A 21,298-nucleotide genomic window follows, 5' to 3' on the forward strand; every position below is an offset into this window, starting at 1 on the left:
AATAGGCATGTCAGACCAACAGAAGATGAAGATTGTCATCACAGATGACAAATGCATCATCATTGGCTAACTTTACCAGTTTATCCATCAAATGAACTGAATAATTTGTTGTTGTTTTTAAATTCAAGATTATAAATAACAATACATCTACTTCCAGGTGTAAATTGACTTTCAGGAGTTTTGCTGGATTTTTTTCCTCTTTAAAAAATGTATATATTCTTATGTATGCATATATATATATATACACACACACACACACACATACATATATATGAAACAAAGAATTAGCACAGACATTCTATATCATACGTTTGGTTTTAAATTTTTGTTTATCTATAAGAGGATCTGATATTGTTACAATTGAATGTAAATTCCTTAAGACAGGGCTTGCTTTTTGTTTTTGTCTTAATATCTCACTGCCCCGCAGTACTGTATGTCTGGTAAAGGCTTGCTTAATTGAGTCAAATGGAAAATAAAATGTCAAATTTTTAGTGTCTGTAATGTGACTTAATGTGGCATATCCCACGTGATTTTTCAGAATTCTGTGGTTGGGCTTTTTAGTTATTCTTTATGTTTTCTGAAATAATTAGCTGTATCTGAACTATAAGTTGATCTTTTACATATATTCCTATAATTTTACTATTTTTGAATGTTTTTCTAATATGATAGACATATGTATATGCTGTGCTATTATTATAGAAACAAATCTAATTTCACTTTAAGGCCAATAAAAGTGACTAAACAAACTATAGATACATGTTATCAATTTCCTGAAATAAAAAGTCCAGCAAAACTGCAAAATCTTCCACTAAGACTAATAATTGATACTTATTTTAAAAATTGGGCTACTGTCGCAAAAAGGCCATTCATTGATAGTTTCTTCATTATAAACTGGTTATAGCATACATGTAAAAAATAACAAGATAACAAGTCATTTTAATCCTAACTTTAGTACATTTTTAACAGGGATTCTTTTGTTCAGTCACCCAGCAATTCAAAGCACTGTAGTAGGTAGTGTATCACTATATTATTTGTTGATAAGTTGGTAGTTTTTCAGTATATTTTGCATTTGAGGATTATCCTAAACCAAAAGTGTTTAAAATATAATTTGGAAATATTTAACAAAAAGTACATTAAAACAGATAATAGTACATTTTGTTGTTGGTTTTTTTCTGTTGTTGTTTGTGGGGCAATGAGGGTTAAGTGACTTGCCCAGGGTCACATAGCTAGTAAGTGTCAAGTGTCTGAGGCTGGATTTGAACTCAGGTCCTCCTGAATCCAAGGCTGGTGCTTTATCCACTTCGACACCAGCTGCCCCCAATAACAGCACATTTTGAAGCCAAGCCAAATTTTGAACAGATTAGTGGCCCCATTCTTATTTATGTTTGACACTACTGTTTCATACCCCTTTTATGTAAAAAGTCCTCTGGAGCTGGGGGCAGCTAGATGGTGCAATGGATAAAGCACTGGCCCTGGATTCAGTAATTCCTGAGTTCAAATCCGGCCTCAGACACTTGACACTTAATAGTTGTGTGACCCTGGGCAAGTCACTTAACTCCCATTGCCCCACAAAAAAAAAAAGTCCTCTGGATAAAGTACTACTGATCGATTCTTTGTGAGGAAAAGCCCATTCCATTGACACTGGCAGAAAGGAACATTGATGTCTTTGTCCCCAAGGAAAGCTCAAGACTTTTCATATATTTGTTATAGAGATGAATAACCTCAATTAGTTGCATTTAAGTGGTTCAGTGGCTAAAGCTTCTGGACCTAGAGTCAGGAAGTCCTGAGTTCAAATCCAAACTCAGACATTTACTAGCTTTGTGACCTTGGGCAAGTCACTTAAACTCTGTCTGCTTTTTATTACCTCTTTGAGAAAGAAGGACAAACAACAACAAAATGGGGATAATAATAGCACTTAACCTCCCAGGGTTATTTTGAGAATCAAATAGGATAATATTTATTAAGTGCTTAGCATGGTGCTCACATGGAGTAGGTACTTAATAAATGTGTATTTACTTCCTTACAAAGTACTCTCATAATGCCTTATGTGAGGTAGAGGCTACCCTAGGTTCTTAAAGGTCTTGTATTAGGCTAGCAGAGTGCAAGCTTTCAAGCAACCTTACCGAAATGGAAAAGCTTTGATTTGATAGGACTGTTAATGGACCTAATGGTTTGTTTCCTGAGGACTTAGCCTAGATATGGTAGATGTCAAGATTGTGCTATGACTGCTCTTAAAGATTGCCTACTAAAATGGAGGAAGTAACAACAGCTTTAGACTCTTTGAAGTAAGAGATGACCAGGCTATAGACAGATATTGTATAAGGTCCAGTCATAAGATTCTGGAGATTAGGAAGGTTCCACTCAGCAGCACTGTGATTATTGGGTTTTTTTGTTCTTGTTTAAAGAGAGTCATCTCTATTTTAAGCTAATTGAGAGGAACCTGTGTAAGCAACAGATAACTAGAGGGTTTTACCCTATTTGTAAGGTTCAGATGCCCCAATAGATAATTTTTTGTGTATTCCACTACATCTAAACTTAGAATGGTCCAGGCTATAGATATTTCAGATCTGTTCCCCATGTGCCCCTGCTATCATTTAGCTAAATAAATCCTTATAGCATTTCAGTTTTATATACCTATTCACTATAAAAGTTCATTTAAATATTTTATATGTGAGTTAAACCTATTTAGTCCACTGGTTTTAATATCCTAACTGCTGTACACACCATATGGTGGTGACATGCTATTAGATGAAGTTTTTTTTTAATGGTCCTTAATGCTGATATTCAGAAATATTAGGACAAGATGCTAAAAATATACCTTAGATTCCTATTCTAACTATGAGCTTATTCACTGGTATGATCAGCTATTCTTTAAGGTATATTTGGAAAATAGGAATGTTTTATTAATTGCTAGGAATATTAATTTAGATGAACTTCATATCAAATAGCATTTCAAATAAACAGATGGACCGTGTTATACAAGTAGACATGGAGATAGACTGATTTTGCTTTACCTCCAGGCTTTTAAATCAGCTTACTTCAGTCACTTCCGGTAGAATACTGATTTCTATAAATATCTTCCCTCTTTAGCTAACCCTTATAATCCTGTGACCCACTGACTAGGATTGTCAGCTGGTGTGCTGTTATACTTTATCGAATGTGTTGTTTCTAATATCATTCATCATTCTGCCCTGAAAAGCTAGAGGAAAAGATGGCTGGATTTTTAGTCAGAATCACCTGGGTTGAAATTTCAGCCCTGCCACTTAGCAACTACATACATCTTGAGCAAGTCACTCACCTCTCTGAACCTCAGTTTCTTCATCTGTAAAATGGGGGGGTGGAGATGTTGGACTATAGTCACCACCAGCCTTTAGTCTATGAGCCTGTTTAAAAAGTGTCACTTTCTTTGAAAGGAAATCTTCACATTTCAGTGTTCATTCCAAAGGAAAATTGCTATTAGAAATATGGAAAATGCTTTGACCCAGCAGTACCACTCTTGGGTCTTTTTCCCAAAGAGATCATGGAAAGGGGAGAGGGACCCACATGTACAAAAATATTTATAGCTGCTCTGTATGTGGTGGCAAGGAATTGGAAGTTGAGGAGATGCCCATCAATTGGGGAATGGCTGGACAAGTTGTGGTATATGAATGCAATGGAATACTATTGTGCTGTAAGAAACGATGAGCAGGAGGAGTTCAGAGAAATCTGGAGGGTCTTGTGTGGGCTGATGATGAGTGAGATGAGCAGAACCAGAAGAACATTGTACACAGTATCATCAACATTGAGTGTTGACCTACTGTGATGGACTATATTCTTCTCACCAATGCAATGGCACAGAAGAGTTCCAGGGAACTCATGATGGAAGAGGATCTCCAAATCCAGGAGGAAAAAAGAAAAAAAAAGAACTGTGGAGTATAGATGCTGAATGAACCGTGCTATTTCTTTTGGTTTTGGTGCTGTTGTTTTTCTATTTTGAGGTTTTTCATCATTGCTCTGATTTTTCTCTTATAACATGACTAATGCAGAAGTATGTTTAATGTTATTATATATACGTGTGTGTATATATATATGTGTATGTATATGTGTGTGTGTGTGTGTGTGTATAAAACCTATATCAGATTACCTGCTGTCTAGGGGAGGGGGAGGAAGGGGAGGAAGGGAAAAAAATCTGAAATTGGAAAGCTCATATAAACAAAAGTTAAGAACTATCTTAACATGTAACGGGAAAAAAATAAAATGCTTTATTAAAAAAAGAGGATATCTTAGAGGTGTTGGAAAGATAGAAAGTATGAGATTTGAATATACAATTATGTGGGATCAGTGTGAGAAATTGAAGATGATAGTGATGTTATAAGTTGGAGTGATTGGGAGGATGATGAAGTTAGAATGAAAGGAGCATTTGTTTTTGGGAAAAGATGCATTTTGTTTTGGGTATATTGAGTTTGAGATGCCTATGAGACATCTGGTGAGAGATAACCAAAAGGTAGTTGAGAATGCAGGACAGGAGAGAGACTAGGGCTAACTATGTAATAGTGGAATCATCTGAATAGGAATAAAAATTGAACTGGTGCTATCAGATGAAATCACCAAGTATTTCAGTTTATAGAGAAGAGAAAAAGATATAGGACAGGACCTTAGGGGAGACTCAAGGTTAATGGGTGTTACCAACAGAGGATATTAAGAGGTACCTAGTGTAGATGGCTTTCTCAAGAACTTTACTCAAGAGGAGGAGTAGCATGGGACTGGCGCTCTCAAGAATTTTTTTTTCTTTTAAATTATGGAGGAGACATGGGCATGTTTGTAGGTAGCAGGGAAGGTACAAGTAGATAGGGAGATCAGAGAGAGATAGAGACAGAGAGACCGAAACAGGGGGGGAGAGAGAGTAATTCAGGGTAATCTGCTAAGGAAAATGGGCTGCGATGGGATCAAGGAAGAATGAAAATATATTTGCCTTGGTGAGGACCACTTATTCATGTGAGACAGGGGAATAATATGAGCTATTGGAGAAAGATGACTGAGTGATGTGAAATATGTGAAGGAAGATGTGGATAAAAGAAACACTGGAGGCAGGAAAACCAATTAGGAAATTTTGAAAAAAATTTGGGTAATAAAGTTAGTGGCTTATGAGTGTGAATATGAGTTCAAATGAGTAAATAAAACTGAATTGAAAGATTTTTTTAAAAGAAATATGGAAAATGTTCTCTTTTATAGTCTCTATACTATCAATTTTGTGTAATTATAGCTAGAGTTCTAATGGTTTCTTCCTGACCTGCCTATTTTTAGGATAAACAGAAATTATCTTTGAAGAATTTAAAAGGAAAAAATTCTGAGTGTGCAAAAACCCAAATAGCATATCTTTATTTAATAACTCTCTTACGGAGATGTGGAGATCAAGGAAACAGGCCAGAGTAAAACTTTGCAGTTTAAGTTTTAGAAATTTTAGAATATAAAGCTGTTTTTTTTTATAAAGCTGTTTTGTGAAAAATAACTCTTCCCTCAAGATTTACAAAGGAACTGAAAGCTGTTAACTGGCTCTGTCAGATAGATAATAGATAATGTAGACTTAGAATGATGAATTCCAGCTGTTTTAGGGTACTGGATCTGTGGTTTTATTGGGACAGGGAACTCCTATCCCTCCCCTGCCCAAGGCAGACCTGTACCTACTCTGCAGCTTGGAGTCTTTCCCCCCCATTTGTTTAGAATTTTATTTTTCCCCAATTATATGTAAAAATAATTTTTAACATTCATTTTTAAAACTTCGTGTGTGCTCCAAATTCTCTTCCTTCCTCCCCCGAGAAGGCAAGCTATTCAATATAAGTTATACATATGTAGTCATGAAAAACATTTCCATATTAATCAACTTGTGAAAGGAAACAAACCCCAAAAAGTCAAGAAAAATAAACTAAAAAAAATTATGCTTCAATCTGTATACAGACAGCATCAGTTCTAACTTGGAGTCTTACACAGTTGTTTGAGTCACTAAGAGTGTTAAGTGACTTGTTAGAGACTGGACTTGAATCTAGGTCTTGATGAATCCAGCTCCCTATCCACTATAACAGAAGAGTTTTTTTGGGTTTTGGAGGGGATTGCTGGGCAATGAGGGTTAAGTGACTTGCCCTGGGGTCACACAGCTAGTAAGTATCAAATGTCTGACTTCAGATTTGAACTCAGGTCCTCCTGAATCCAGGGCCAGTGCTTTATCTACTGTATCACCTAAATGCCCCCATAACAGAGGTTTTAAACTTCTACAAAAACTCCCAAGTGTAGCCCAAACCAGATCAAAATTGAATTAGAAAATGTTTCAAAAAATAAATAAAAATAACATGCATAATATTAATTTGTGGTTTTCTAAGTCATTATGAGTCCCAGAGGGATCTATTTCTATTTTCAACACCACTGCACTATATCCATCCTGATTCTCTGCCAAATATATATACATACATACATATATATTTATATGTTTAAAAGATGGGAAAATTGAGACATGAGACAGGTTAATATTCCTCAGTAAGTCAGTGGCATAATGGGGATTAGAATTAGTGTGCAGGGCAGTTTAACACTTAACGATTACTAGCTGTATGACCCTGGGCAAGTCACTTAACCCCAATTGCCTCACCAAAAAAAAAAAAAAAAAAAAAAAAGAATTAGTATGCAAAGAAATCCAGTATCAGACTTGAGGATTTGTGTTATTGCCTTGTCTTATTAAAGTTAGCTGATGAATTTGAGTATTACCTAGCATATTATGCATATAACCAATTGTTTTGTGTCCCCTTACCTAAGAATTCCTGGCATTCTTTCTAAAAGCCTGAAAAAGGAGAAATATTCAAAGTAAGAATCCATAGGACCGAAGTATTAGAGTGAATTGGAAATATTCTTCTTTAATTCTTGACTATTTTGGAATTCCTCACTGACTTTAACAATCACCTAACTTCAATGTGTACCTTTTTACTCATTAAAACAACAATCCACTTAGAATACTGAGCCACTCAGAAAGGATGCCATGAGAATTAAATTGTAATAGGGCACTTTAGACTAATATGGGTGAACTGAAATAGGTGAAGATTAGGATAAACAGAGTACCTCTGCTACACTTTGCAGACTTTAAGACAATAACATCAGAGTCCAGTTATAACTATAATAGGTAAGCAATGCTTTTTTTTTTTTTTAGCAGTGCTTTATTAAAGTTACTTCTGTCAGTGACCTTATCAAAGCACATTAGTGTACTCCTAATAAGATATGAAGGAAGGGAGCATTAAATGGCACTTTTTTGAAAGACATTACTGGAAGCGATCCATAACCAAGAGCTATGTATAGTGAGAATGAATCTACACTCTGTTGGCCAGCACAATGTATGGTAAAGCCTGGAAAGTAACTTCTCTTCTTTGTGATTACCCAAGGGTTTACTCTCAATCCTGCGCAAATTGAAGAGTGCACCAGACCAGGAGGTGAGAATTCTTCTCCTGGGCTTGGATAATGCTGGCAAAACTACACTCCTGAAGCAGCTTGCATCTGAAGACATCAGTCATATTACACCGACGCAGGTAAACACATTCTGCTCTGCAGTATTTTTATTTCATGGTATGCCATGACCTTTAGAAAAAGGACAACTGGGGGCAGCTAGGTGGTGCAGTGGATAGAGCACCGGCCCTGAATTCAGGAGGACCTGAGTTCAAATCCGGCCTCAGACACTTAACACTTAACTAGCTGTGTGACCCTGGGCAAGTCACTTAACCCCAATTGCCTCAAAAATAAAATTAAAAAAAATTTTTTTAAATGAAAGATATAATGGAGAAACAGAACTCTTGTCTTTTAGCTCTTGGTTCAATGCCCAATATGTATGTCCACCAATATATTCTACACCATCTAAAAGTAACCATTTACAGTATCTATATTCTGATCCAGCATTCTATAGAATCCAACATTTTGTTAAGTGCAAGGCACATGATATTTTGATTAAAAAGGGAGGTGGGCCAGTGAAAGATAACAGCCCAAGGATTACATCCATGAAATATTGAGTGGGTTCCATGAAATATTTAAAGAATCAGAAGAAGACTTCTAATGCTTTAGATGGATATTTTATAGAGGGTTTACAAAAAGACATGGACAAGAATTACACAGGGAAAAGGCTAGGTTTTCATTTACACTAATGGAAAGAACATTCAAGACTGAGAGCATGCGGTTTTTGAAGTATGTACAAGGCACTGGAAATACAAAAATGAAGACCATCATAGGCCCTGCCCCCCAAAACTAACCAAGATGAATCTAAAATATAAGGAAATAGCTGGTGCTTGAGTATATGAGGAATCTATGCATTCTTTTGCTCATCAAAAAAAAATACTTTTAACACTGAGCCTTTCAGAATGGATTCCATGAAAATGAAATTGGTAATAGGACACTTTAGACTAATAAGGGTGAACTGAAATAAATGAAAATTAGGATAAACAGAGTACCTAGGCCACAATTTGCAAACCTGTTGAAAGTTTGAGACCGCAGCATGCAAATCCAGCCACACCTGTAATAATAAGTATAGGACAGAAAAATTCTAGTGAATATATATATAAATTTTTTTTTTTGTGAGGCAATTGGGGTTAAGTGACTTGCCCAGAGTCACACAGCTAGTAAGTGTGAAGGGTCTGAGGCCGGATTTGAACTCAGGTACTCCTGAACCCAGGGCTGGTGCTTTATCCACTGCGCCATCTAGCTGCCCCCGAATATATATTTTTTTAAGTGAGACAATTGGGGTTAAGTGACTTGCCCAGGGTCACACAGCTAGTGTTAAGTGTCTGAGGCTGAATTTGAACTCAGGTACTCCTGAATCCAGGGCTGGTGCTCTATCCACTGCGCTACCTAGCTGCCCCTCTAGTGAATATCTTTATACCTCTTTCCTTATAGGAATAGGAGGGAGAAAAAAAATTTTTTTTTAAAGTGAGGCAATTGGGCTTAAGTGACTTGCCCAGGGTCACACAGCTAGTAAGTGTTAAAGTGTCTGAGGCCAGATTTGAACTCAGGTACTCCTGACTCCAGGGCCAGTGCTCCATCCACTGTGCCACCTAGCTGCCCTGAGAAATTTTTTTTTTTTTTAGTGAGGCAATTGGGTTAAGTGACTTGCCCAGGGTCACACAGCTAGTAAGTGTTAAAGTGTCTGAGGCCGGATTTGAACCCAGGTACTCCTGACTCCAGAGCCGGTGCTCTATCCACTGTGCCATCTAGCTGCCCCGCCGAGAAAATTTTTAAGGAGAAAAATTACCTCTTCACTAAATACCTGGATTTCTTGACTAGCAATTGAGCTACTGTTCTCATTAACTTTGCACTATTAGCATATATGAGAAAAAGGATATTATAGGGGCAGCTAGGTGGCACAGTAGATAGAGAACTGGCCCTGGAGTCAGAAGGACCTGAGTTCAAATCCGGCCTCAGACACTTGACACTTACTAGCTGTGTGACCTTGGGCAAGTCACTTAACCCCAATTGCCTCACTTAAAAAAAAAAAATTGAAAAGGATATTATAGTCCTGAGGTTATTCATCATTTACTTTTTGGATAGTAAGACCTTGGGATTGTGTTTGTACAACTGTTGGTGTTTGCACTTCATTACTAGTGAGCATTCTTGACTTGAAACCCTATTTTAGAAGAGTCACTATGCTGCTATCAGACAAGCAATTTTAGAGTTTCTGAACAAATTTTATAATTCAAGGAATAATAAATTACAGTAGTTTCTCCTGGAAGGGCTAAAAAATACTCCAGTCTGTTAGGGCTCTTGTTAAGAGAAGAAAAGACAGTTTTTATGAGTACTCAGAAAAAAAGACAAGGCACTCTCCTAAAGCACAGACTCATATTATACATCCTGATCTGCAGGTTCCTATGTATCTCTGTCTTTAGTTGATAGCTTTTGGCATTTATGGTCTATATTTGAAAGGAGTATTACTTAGTAAACAGTTTTAGATAGTTTTGGCAAGAAGCTAAAATGTGTTCTCCATTTATTTACCCCATGTCTTCACACCTAGATTTATCAATGGTGTACTTGTTTCTATTCCATTCAGAGTTTTATAGAAAAGGCAGTCATCAACACCATAAGTCATACTCAAGTGACTCTTTCCGTAGTAGTCGGGAATCTGGTAGCACCCTGCCCCCTATATGGGGTGTCCTGGTCTCAGATCTTCTCCAGTAGTGGTAGTGGCACAGAGCCAAATATGCCAGATGTTAATGAAGGAGCTCCCTCACCCTGCTAATTTCTATTAAGCAGAATGAAATTTCTATTCACTAGTAGCAAGCCTGCAGACCAAATTTTAAAATACTGATTTTGCTGTGTCACTTTTCAGAAAGATAATATATTCCTAATTATAAAATGTTACCTGAATATTATATTTTTTGCTCATTTGTAATTATATTTCCTGACTCATGAATCTGCTGATCTTTGATTTACTCATCTTCTTTTAGGCTCTACATTGCAGTAACTCTTTTTGGGGGGTGGGGGGAGTAAGTCAGTTGGGTTTAAGTGACTTGCCCAGGGTCACACAGCTAGTAAGTGTCACGTATCTGTGGCCAGATTTGAACTCAGGTCCTCCAGACTCCAGGGCCAGTGCTCTATCCACTGCGCCACCTAGCTACCCTTGCCGTAACTCTTGAAAATTGATCCAGATTTCCAAGGTGACCAAAGATTCCTAAAAGAACAACACAAAGTATTCTTTTAGGATAGGGAGATTTCTCCCAACCACTACCCACGGCATGACTTTTCACTTCCAGATTTGATTGTGTGCTGTTTTAGCAGGACTCTAAATCTCCATGGTGCTAGAATAAAGGGCCAATGACTCAAGTGCAAATTCATTTTCCTACATACATAGTGGTGCAAGTTTAGCTCTTTCCATACCCTGTTTAATTCACTATGTAGAAATTTTCCACCTTGAACTATAATTAAAGAAACTGACCCTTCAGAACAGCGTTCTGTTGCTTTTCAATAGCCTTTACCACTCTGGGATCTTCAGATAGCACTCTCCATGTGGACTCTCCAAATTGGACTAACTGTCCTAGGTCTCCCATCCCTATAAGCACTATAGATATTCAATTCCATTAGATAAGTATTTATTGAACACCTACTTATGTGCCAGATAATAATAAATAATAACAATAAAATAATAATTAATAATATAATATCAATAATAAAAAGAGCCAGTCCCCACCTACAAAAAACTTACAATCTAATGGGAGAAGACAACACACAAAAGGAAGCCAAAAAAACAAAACCCAGGGGGATTGAGGATGGAGCACCAGAGGATGCCTGGCATGGGGCAAAGTTGTTATGTGAAGTGGAAGCCAAGCAGGGCTGAGGATGGAGAATGGAGGTACTAGGAAGGTTTGGGAGGAGTTTAGTGCTCAGCTCTATGATCAGAAGGGAATGTCAGCTATGAGTGAGTTGAGAATGTGTAGAGTATCCAAATCTGAGTCACAGTGATGAGATTTTAGGTGATCAGCTTATCCTGGGATAGGGAAGTTGTTCCTTAGAGTGGAAGCCAAGCAGGACTGCAGATGGAGAATGGTGTACACAAGAGAATGTCAGTACTCTGACAATATCAGCTGCTTGTGAGCTTTCTTCTCCTCCCTATCATTTCCTTTCTTTCTTTTAATTTTTTTGGTCAGGGGCAATGAGGGTTAAGTGGCTTGTCCAGGGTCACACAGCTAGTAAGTGTCAAGTGTCTGAGGCCGGATTTGAACTCGGGTCCTCCTGAATTCAGGGCTGGTGCTTTATCCACTGCCCCACCTAGCTGCCCCCCTATCATTTTCATAGTAGATAATTTTCATTAGTACTGTGTTCATCTCTATCAATACCCCTCAGATGTGGGGGATTACAAAGCTGTTCAATATGACCTTGTTAGCAATAAGATCTCAAAGCATAATTTAACTAGGTGTCTTTGCTTTTTTCTGTTCCAGGGCTTTAACATCAAAAGTGTACAGTCACAAGGTTTTAAACTGAATGTATGGGACATTGGTGGACAGAGGAAAATCAGGCCATACTGGAGGAATTATTTTGAAAATACTGATGTACTTGTAAGTACTGCCTACTGCTGCATTAATTCAAAGCCTTTCCTGCTGTGTGCTAGGAACATTAACACTCCAATGTTCTCATTGTCAGTATTTCCACTGCCATAACATTAATCATCATGAGCGTATTAGCAGGGCCAGCAGAAGGCTGGAGATTGTGAAGCAAGCAATCTTGGAATAGCTTTTATAAGACACTTTATTGTTGCTTGGGAACAATATCATGCCCTTCCACACCTTGGCCAAGTGAACTATTTCTGAACATACTCCAGTGATTTGAGCAGCAAAATAAAACTTAAAAGATCCCAGAATGTCACTAACCGTAATCACCAAAATGAAGTTCAGAGGTTCTTTTCACCCTTCTCTAAAATGGAAGAAGCCTTGCTTCATGTGAATACCATGAGCCTTAATAAAGATACTCTGAGAATTCATTTTTCATTATATTTGGATATATGATAATATCAAAACATTAAATGTTGGTATCATAAAATCAAGCCAACAAATCCTCATTGTACAGCCATAACATGTAAGGTACTGCTGTAAGAATCATAGCATAATTTGGCTTTTTGTGGAGAAAATTGATCTGGCCTAGATGCCAAAATGGAACTGGTGTAGAAAAAAACAAGCTGACTGGGAAGAGAAAAACCAAAAGGAAAAATGAAAACTTTCCAAAATAGAAAACTATGCTCTTAGCCTCAGGAAACCAGTAAATACCTACTCACAGCATGCATTCTTTTATTTGTTTAATATAAAACATTTAAGTGTCATTCTTAAATTGTACTAAAAGTACACAATCAATTAAAAAGAGAGAAGTTGTGGAGAAAAGCAAAGCTTATATTAGGTCCGTTGCAGGTATAAGACACAGTAAGGAAAATTCTAGAAGGTGGGCAGTATAAGGGTGCAGACATTTGTCAGGATCCCAAAGGAGATCTCTGAAATTTTCTGGTCCGTGGATGTGAATTTAAGAACTAAGAAGATCTAACAGATAGTAGGCAGGTTGCAAAGATGATGTAATGTGATCACAGATGCAACATTTTGTGTAAACCATATGTACCCAGCAAGTTATGTATACTTGAGCAAAAATCAGTTCAGCACAGCAACGTGACGGTAGTCTTTCTCTGCGACATCAGGCAGCCAGTGCAAAGTTTCATCTTGAATTTAGACTCAATGTTGTATTGTTCCACTGCCTCTGAGACCATAGTTATCATCCAAGTCCCCAGGGCTAAACTCCACAGCACCACTGTGCAATTTTTTGTCTGTTTGCTTTACATTCTTTACTTCTTAAGTTAGGAAAACCTGATTCCAAACTATTTACTAAATCAGACAGATTCAAGAATAGGTAATTCTTTCCAACCAGGGGGACACCACAGGGAATTAGTATCTTGATAGCCTGAAAGGGTTAATACAACTCTTAAATGTAACCCAAGTTATGCCCAAGGGAGGATCAAAAGCATGAAGAGCATCTGGTTCGTGATTTTCTAATTCTAGAGAAAAAGAAAGATAAAAGGTGTGATAGAAGTAATAGGCAGATAGATACAGCCTTTCAAGTTGATTAGAAGTCATAGAAATACATACCACTGTTGTTTTGCAAGGCAGAGCCTCATATGACAAAGCTTCGTGATTTTTACTTTTAAACATAACTTAAAGTAATTGTCTCATCTTTTCTAGAACAAAATCAAAAACCATTTCTACTCATCTTCACTGAGAACTCTCAGATATGCCTCAAATTCTCTGAAACAAGATGATTTCTGCACCACAGCAAACAGCAGATGTGTGCTGGTGTGGAATAGATAGACTAGCTTATGGAACTCTACAGATAATCCAGAAACCTCATTCCAATCAAAAGCTTCAGTATCCCTCCCCAAAACTTTTTCCCAGCTACTAACAAAATGTGTTTCATTTCTTCTGGATGTGCCTACCCTCTGGTGGAGAGATGTTTATGAGCAGTAAAATGACCAAAAGGTGGCAGCAGTAGGGAGAAGGAGGAAAAACAAAAGAACCTTCAATTCATTGACTAAATGATTAGTCCTTGGATAATGGAGTTAGAAAAAACTTATGGCAGTCCATAGCACATCAGAAAAAAAAATCTTTTTCACCAATCCTTTTTTCCATGATCAAATAGAACTTCAAAATAATTTCCTAGAAGGTGTGTGTACTTAACTTTGTGTAAGGCAAAATTCCAAGAGTCCTGAGCTAAATTATCAGGATTTTTAGAATAGGGCTAATGATTTAGTTTTTCCTGGACCATGCTATTTTAATATCAAGGTTAGATGAGTACTAAAGCTTCTATTTTCTCTGATTCTTTGATGCTAAAAACAGGATGCTTTGTTTTAGTTGGTTGTAGGTTTGTATTTTACATGACTAGATTAAGAGACAATAAAAAAATAGATCATATTAGGAGGCAGTAGCATTTTCCTATAAGTGGCAATGTCCTACAAGGAGATGCACATTTTTCTTTAGTGAGGCAATTGGGATTAAGTGACTTGCCCAGGGTCACACAGCTAGTAAGTGTTAAGTGTCTGAGGCCGGATTTGAACTCAGGTACTCCTGACTCCAGGGCCGGTGCTCTATCCACTGCGTCACCTAGCTGCCCCGAGATGGACATTTTTTAAAAGATGAAATCTGTGGGGAAGAAAAAAGCAAAATGCTGAAGAAAAAAAAAATGAACCCACCAGAGAAGCCTATCCATTGCTTTTCATTTGACTCACTTCTTAGTAAATGGGGTAGCTATTTTATGGGTTTCTCCTTAGAATGATTGTACAATCATTTCCAAATGTTATTGAAAGTGATTTGAGCGGCAGCTAGGTGGCACGGCGGATAGAGCACCAGCCCTGGAGTCAGGAGTACCTGAGTTCAAATCCGGCCTCAAACACATAAACACTTACTAGCTGTGTGACCCTGAACAAGTCACTTAACCCCAATTGCATCCCTCCAAAAATCCAAACAAAATAAAACCTGAATACTATACTTCAGGAAAACATAGAAGAAAATTTTAATTAAAAAAAAACAAAGGAAGTGATTTGAGAGATAAGCCAAACACTATGAAAAACATATGTATAGATTGAGGGAAATATGGCTACTTTTGAAAACATACTTGCCATAGCGCAGAAGTGTTTTTATGGGACTGTTTGTATAAAATACCAACTAGCTGTAAATCAGTGCCAAAGCTTTGCTCTTGTTTTCTCTCAGCCTCTGAACTTGCCAGTCGGTTTGGTTTTACTTTGAGTCAGCATTCTGCACTTCTCTTGGGACCACATCTCTCCATTCTTAGAACCCTTTACCAACTCCACATGATATTTGAGATGTAATAGAAACATTTTGTCTTTGTCTTGCTATTATACCTCCTAGGCAACCACATTTTTCTCCTCTGTGATTTGGTCAGGTGGGGGGGGTGGTTAGTAGATAAGACCCTCAATATGAGTCATCAGTATCATGTGACAATCTAACATAATCTTAGGCTTCATTGAGAGGTGTGTGCCATCCTGGAGTAAGAAGATGATGGTCTCAACATACTCTGTCTTCATCGGACCACATCTGGAATACTGTTTTCATTTATGAGAGCCACATCTTAGGATGGATACTGATAAATTAGAGGTAATTCAAAGGACATTTAGCCAGAAGAATAGAAGTCTTACATGATGGCTCTCTTCAAATATTTGAATTACTGTCTTGTGGAATAAGGATTGAATTTGTTCACCTTGGTCCCAGAACCAGGAAAAACAGGTGAAGATTGCAAAGGCAAAAGTTAGTTTAGGGAGAAACTTGATAACAATTAGAGCTATCAGAAAGAGGAATGTACTGCCTTGACAAATAGTGGGTTCCCCCTCATTAGCAGTCCTCAAGCAAAGGGTGGATGACCACTTGCTAAATATGTTAATAGAGAAGATTTCTTTCATGTATGGGTTAATACTAGATGGTTATTGAGGACCCTTTGCAGTTTTGAAATTCTGTGACTCTATTTTTTTTCCTTCCTCTGTCACTGCCCGAAACCTTCTGGGCAGGCTTTTTCTACTGGGGACATCCTCCTCCTACTCATTGTTGATATGATGTCTTCTCATTTTTCATATTCTTCTTGCCAGTACATTGCTTAGGTAAAGTCCCTCTCAATCTAGTTTAGATTCCCTCACTCAAAATAACAGTAAAATCAACTCCATGTTACATGGTTACTCCTTTCTTTCTTTCTTTCTTTTTTTTTGTGAGGCAGTTGGGGTTAAGTGACTTGCCCAGGGTCACACAGCTAGTAATTGTTAAGTGTCTGAATCCGGATTTGAACTCGGGTTCTCCTGAATCCAGGGCTGGGGCTCCTGAGCCACCTAGTTGCCTCTACTCATTTCTAACATAGAGATGGCTACCATCCCGATATGTTCCCTTCCTTTCTACATAAGATATTTATACCATTCCTATAACATAGAAATTATGAGCCTCTGATTTAGAAATACCTCAAATCTCACATTCTACATTAACTTGCTAGTCATTCAACATTTATGAGGTGATCACTTTGAATAGAGTAGAGTATTGTACCTGTTGGCCCTCTTTGGATATTTCATAACAATAATCAGACCATAGAATTCTGAGGCCCAGAACATTCTTTGTGCCTTTCTTCTCTCCTTTTTATTCCCCTGAAAAAAAATCTTGGGAACAAGAATTGTTTCGTCAGTAGATTTAGACTAAACTTTATTTCTGGTCCAGTTTTTAGCTCTGGGTGCTTGACTGACAGAGCATTTAGCAGAATTGTACTTGGTTGTTTTTTTTCTTTCTTTCTTTTTTTATTTCTGCATTAGTCATGTTATAAGAGAAGAATCAAAGCAAAGAGGAGAAACCTCAAAAAAGAAAAACAGCACCAAAAACAAAAGAAATAGTATGCTTCAATCTGCATCTATACTTCACAGTTCTTTTTTTTTCCCGGATTTGGAGAGCCTTTTCCATCATGAGTTCTTTGGAACTATCTTGTATCATTGTATTGCTGAGAAGAATCAAGTCTATCACAATTGATCAACACATAATGTTGATGATACTATATTGTACTTGTTTTTGTTCTAGAAGGGAGTCTGATTTGGGTACAAGACAGAATTTGACACACACACAGATTGCCTTGTGCAGGCATATTTATGTAGTTTACTGCTACTGAAGTGATAGTTTTAACGTGTTTCTTTTGTTGAAGAGTACTTTCATAGGACATTTGTCTTTCTTGCATGATTTTAATTGTAATTTGTAATTATTTAAAAGAAGTTCTAGATTTTATACACACACACTGAATTCCAAATCCACTTTTACCAATAGCAGAGCTTTCCCCCAAATTTTTCCAATTGTCTGCCCCTTGAGTAGAACAAGCTAAATTTTGAATATAAATGTGAAAGATACCTGGGCAGCTTCTGTTATCATATACATTAATTCCAAGAATATTTCCTGAGTGATACAGTTAGGAGAAGATCTGTCTATATTCATTTTTACATGTCTAAAAACATGGCACCACACTTAACCTAAGATTTCTTCTGGTTTTTAAGACTTCCTAAATATTGATGCTTGGGAAGAGAGATTTCCTAGACATTTTCTGGGGTTTTTTTGTTTCCCTAAGTGAGGTGAGGGTTGCCACCCTGGACGTCTCAATGCAAAGCTGAACTGATATCTACTGCTCACTTATAGAAGCAGCATTGTATTTTTCCATCTCTGCTAACTAAAGTAACCCTATTTCCATTTCTTTTATAGATATATGTTATTGACAGTGCAGACAGAAAACGATTTGAAGAAACGGGTCAGGTAAATAATTCTTCTGTCCAAATATTTCCAAAATGACTGATTTCCCAGTAATTTACCTTGTTAAATGTATGAGAGTTAGGGAGTTATTTTTTGTTTAACCTTTACAATTCAAACAAAATAGTCCTTTTGGCAGTTAGGCAAAAATAGAAGTTGATTCAAAGACAATTAGTTGAGATGTTTAAAACAAAAATTAATCAAATAAAACAGATAAGACATTAACAAATGGAATTTAACATGAAGACTAAAATCTCTTGAGGTCCTTTCCCAGGCCTGTTAAAAATGAGGCCAAAAAGGAACTTAATTTGTTTTTATTTACATCTTTCAACATTAACTTAACTGTCTTTGGGATAACTCAAATAATTTTACAGGAATTATAAGAAATGTGTAACCCAAGTGGGCTGCCTTTTTCTCCAAGTAAAGTAACCATCTGTATCTGGAACTCTATCCTGAATATATAGTACACAGCACTGATATAGTACAATATGTGTACATATTTAAGTGAAAGGACATATGTCAAATGGATGTAGACTGGTTTTGTCCTCTGTTAAATGAAGCTGAAATTCATACTCTTCACTAGTCCACTTTTTTAGAGAGCTAAGACTCAAACATTAATATAGAGCCACCAGCCTGTTTTATAGTCTCAACTTAGGTGTGGTGGGCTTCTGGATATAGTTGTTCCAATGATTTTTGGTAGCTTTTCCTCTTCTCTAGGAATTAAATCAAGACCACTTCATACATTTTGAGACTATCCACCATACCAGTGACTTAACGTCATTATTTTTTTTAATTAATAAAGTATTTTATTTTTTTCCCGTTACATGTAAAGATAGTTCTCAACTTTTGTTTATACAAGCTTTACAATTTCAGATTTTTCTCCCTCCCTCCCGTCCCTCCCCTAGAGAGCAGGTAATCTGATATAAGTTTTATATATATATATACACACATACATACATACATACATATAATAACATTAATCCTATTTCTGCATTAGTTATGTTATAAGAGAAAAAATCAGAGCAATGATGAAAAACCTCAAAATAGAAAAAAACAACAGCACCAAAAACAAAAGAAATAGTATGGTTCATTCAGCATCTATACTCCACAGTTCTTTTTTTTTTTTCTCGGATTTGGAGATCCTCTTCTATCACGAGTTACCTGGAACTCTTCTGTACCATTGCATTGGTGAGAAGAATATATATAGTCCATCACAGTAGAACAACACTCAATGTTGATGATACTGTGTACAATTTAACATCATTATTTATTTGGGCCAGAATTAAATAGGAGAATTGCATCTTATCTTGAAGGTCCTTATGTTATCAACCTTATGTTATGAACCATCTAACTCCCTCCCAAATGATTTTTAAGTAGCTAAACTGTGTGAAATGGTATCTTTGTGGTTATTTACAATTAGGTATATGCGTATATGCATGCCTAGATTTACTACAGAAAGAACAAAGATTTACTACAGATAGAACCAACCTGTGATTGGAACCCCCTCCCCCCCCCCAAAAAAAAAAGGAAAGGAAAAAAAGAAAATGCATACAATATAAATACATGAACTTTGGGGCAGCTAGGTGGCGCAGTGGATAAAGCACTGGCCTTGGATTCAGGAGGAACTGAGTTCAAATCCAGCCTCTGACACTTGACACTTAACTAGCTGTGTGACCCTGGGCAAGTCACTTAACCCTCATTGCCCTGCAAAAAAATTAAATAAATAAATAAATACATGAACTTTGCCAAATAGGCTCATGAAACTTAGTGATAACATTGGTGATATACATGATATAGGTGTATGCCCATGTTTTCAACAGGATGGTGATTAAAACAGTCATAGCCTCTAAAAGAGGTACTTATTTTAGTCTAAATTCATAGTCTTCCCAGAATAGCATGAAAGGGCAAAGCAACTTGTTGATTACAGACAAAAACATGGTATAAAACTGGACTCTTCAGCAGTATGATCTCAGTGGTTTAGGAAGGTTCAGGGCCATCACTTGTTCTAAATATTTTTTTTTTGGTGAGGCAATTGGGGTTAAGTGACTTGCCCAGGGTCACACAGCTAGTGTTAAATGTCTGAGGCTGGATTCGAACTCAGGTATTCCTGAATCCAGGGCCGGTGCTCTATCCACTGCACCATCTAGCTGCCCCTAAATATTTTTTTTAATTTAAAATAAAATTTATTTTAATGTCCCCTCACAAATATTCAGATGTAAAAGGAAAGAAAAATTAAAATGAACAATAAAACAAGGTGTAGATGTAACCATAAACATGTCATTTTAGCGATAATTACGAGGAAAAAGATATGTATATGAATCTTAATACAGTAGTATCAGAATAATCCTGTTTGGTTTTGTGCCCCTTTTTTGATCCTCTTTCCTGTATATCTAAATGTTTTCCTTACTAGAGGTAAGGTTAGGTTATACAGAACCAAATGTGGATTTTCACCTCCTTTTCTCTAATGATACAGGAACTAGCTGAATTACTGGATGAAGAAAAGCTAAGTGGTGTCCCCGTGCTCATCTTTGCTAACAAACAGGATTTGCTCACTGCAGCCCCTGCCTCAGAGATTGCAGAAGGACTGAACCTCCACACGATCCGAGACAGGGTCTGGCAGATCCAGTCTTGCTCAGCCCTAACAGCAGAAGGAGTACAGGTGAGATGACAGGGAAGTATGTGTGATAGGAGAAGCAGTGACTATCAGAGAATGTCTGAACATAGAAAGCTAGGAAATGAAGGTCCCTTGACAGGTAGGTAAACTACTCCTATATATGAAGGTCACATTAATAGTTTTAAAAATGTTTCTGCTTAGCAACAAAACAGTAGTATCAGTTTGATATACCAGAAGCACAACTTGAAGGAAGTGACTAAAGACTTTTTAAAAATATATATATTGACATACTAGAGCCATCAAGAGTTGCATGCATTGATTGACCTGGCAGTTTTCATTCTTCTATTAGTTGCCTCCTCTGCTCTTCTTCTTGGTATCTTTCCTGTTACTACTGTTTGGTTTCCCCACTGGAAAGGCTCTAATAGCCTATATTATATACATAGGATTTGCATACATTATATTCATTCTGTTAATTTGAAGAATCAAACAACTATCAACCAAGAATCTATATCCCCAAAGAGTGGTTAATTGTTCCAGCCTCTGATACTCCCCATCCCCACAATAGCATTACAGTCAGTCAATTAATGATATACATCAAGTGCCTCTAGGATTGTCTTTATCTTAAAGTCCTGAGGATTTGAGACATCCTCCTCCCCACTTTTCAACGTTTGATCTGCTTAACAGGGTCTTTAGTTACTGCTCACTTTGGTATATACCAGTGCTATAGTAGTCTTGGACAGTAGTGCTTGAGTATTGTGTTAGATTTCACTATCCTTAAAAAACTTATAGCTTCCCCAATTGCCATATGACATCTGTCTCTAATGAGGCAACCTGTTTGCTCTTCTCTGAATTTGACATGTTAGGATAAGAGGCTCAGATTCTATACCTGATCAATGTTCTG

General features: G+C 37.0%; 1 protein-coding gene across 2 annotated transcripts in view; it reads left to right on the forward strand.

Moving 5' to 3' along the window:
- ARL3 (ADP ribosylation factor like GTPase 3) overlaps positions 1-21,298 on the forward strand; it is a 36,593-nt gene that overhangs the window by 1,637 nt on the left and 13,658 nt on the right. For both annotated transcript variants that reach the window (XM_043982770.1, XM_043982769.1), the window contains exons 2-5: positions 7,398-7,541; positions 11,925-12,041; positions 17,739-17,789; positions 20,257-20,442. In XM_043982770.1, the coding sequence (XP_043838705.1) occupies positions 7,398-7,541; positions 11,925-12,041; positions 17,739-17,789; positions 20,257-20,442 (498 nt within the window). The remainder of the gene's footprint in view (positions 1-7,397; positions 7,542-11,924; positions 12,042-17,738; positions 17,790-20,256; positions 20,443-21,298) is intronic.

This window comes from Dromiciops gliroides, chromosome 2, assembly GCF_019393635.1.
Source record: "Dromiciops gliroides isolate mDroGli1 chromosome 2, mDroGli1.pri, whole genome shotgun sequence".
Classification (NCBI taxonomy): domain Eukaryota; kingdom Metazoa; phylum Chordata; class Mammalia; order Microbiotheria; family Microbiotheriidae; genus Dromiciops; species Dromiciops gliroides.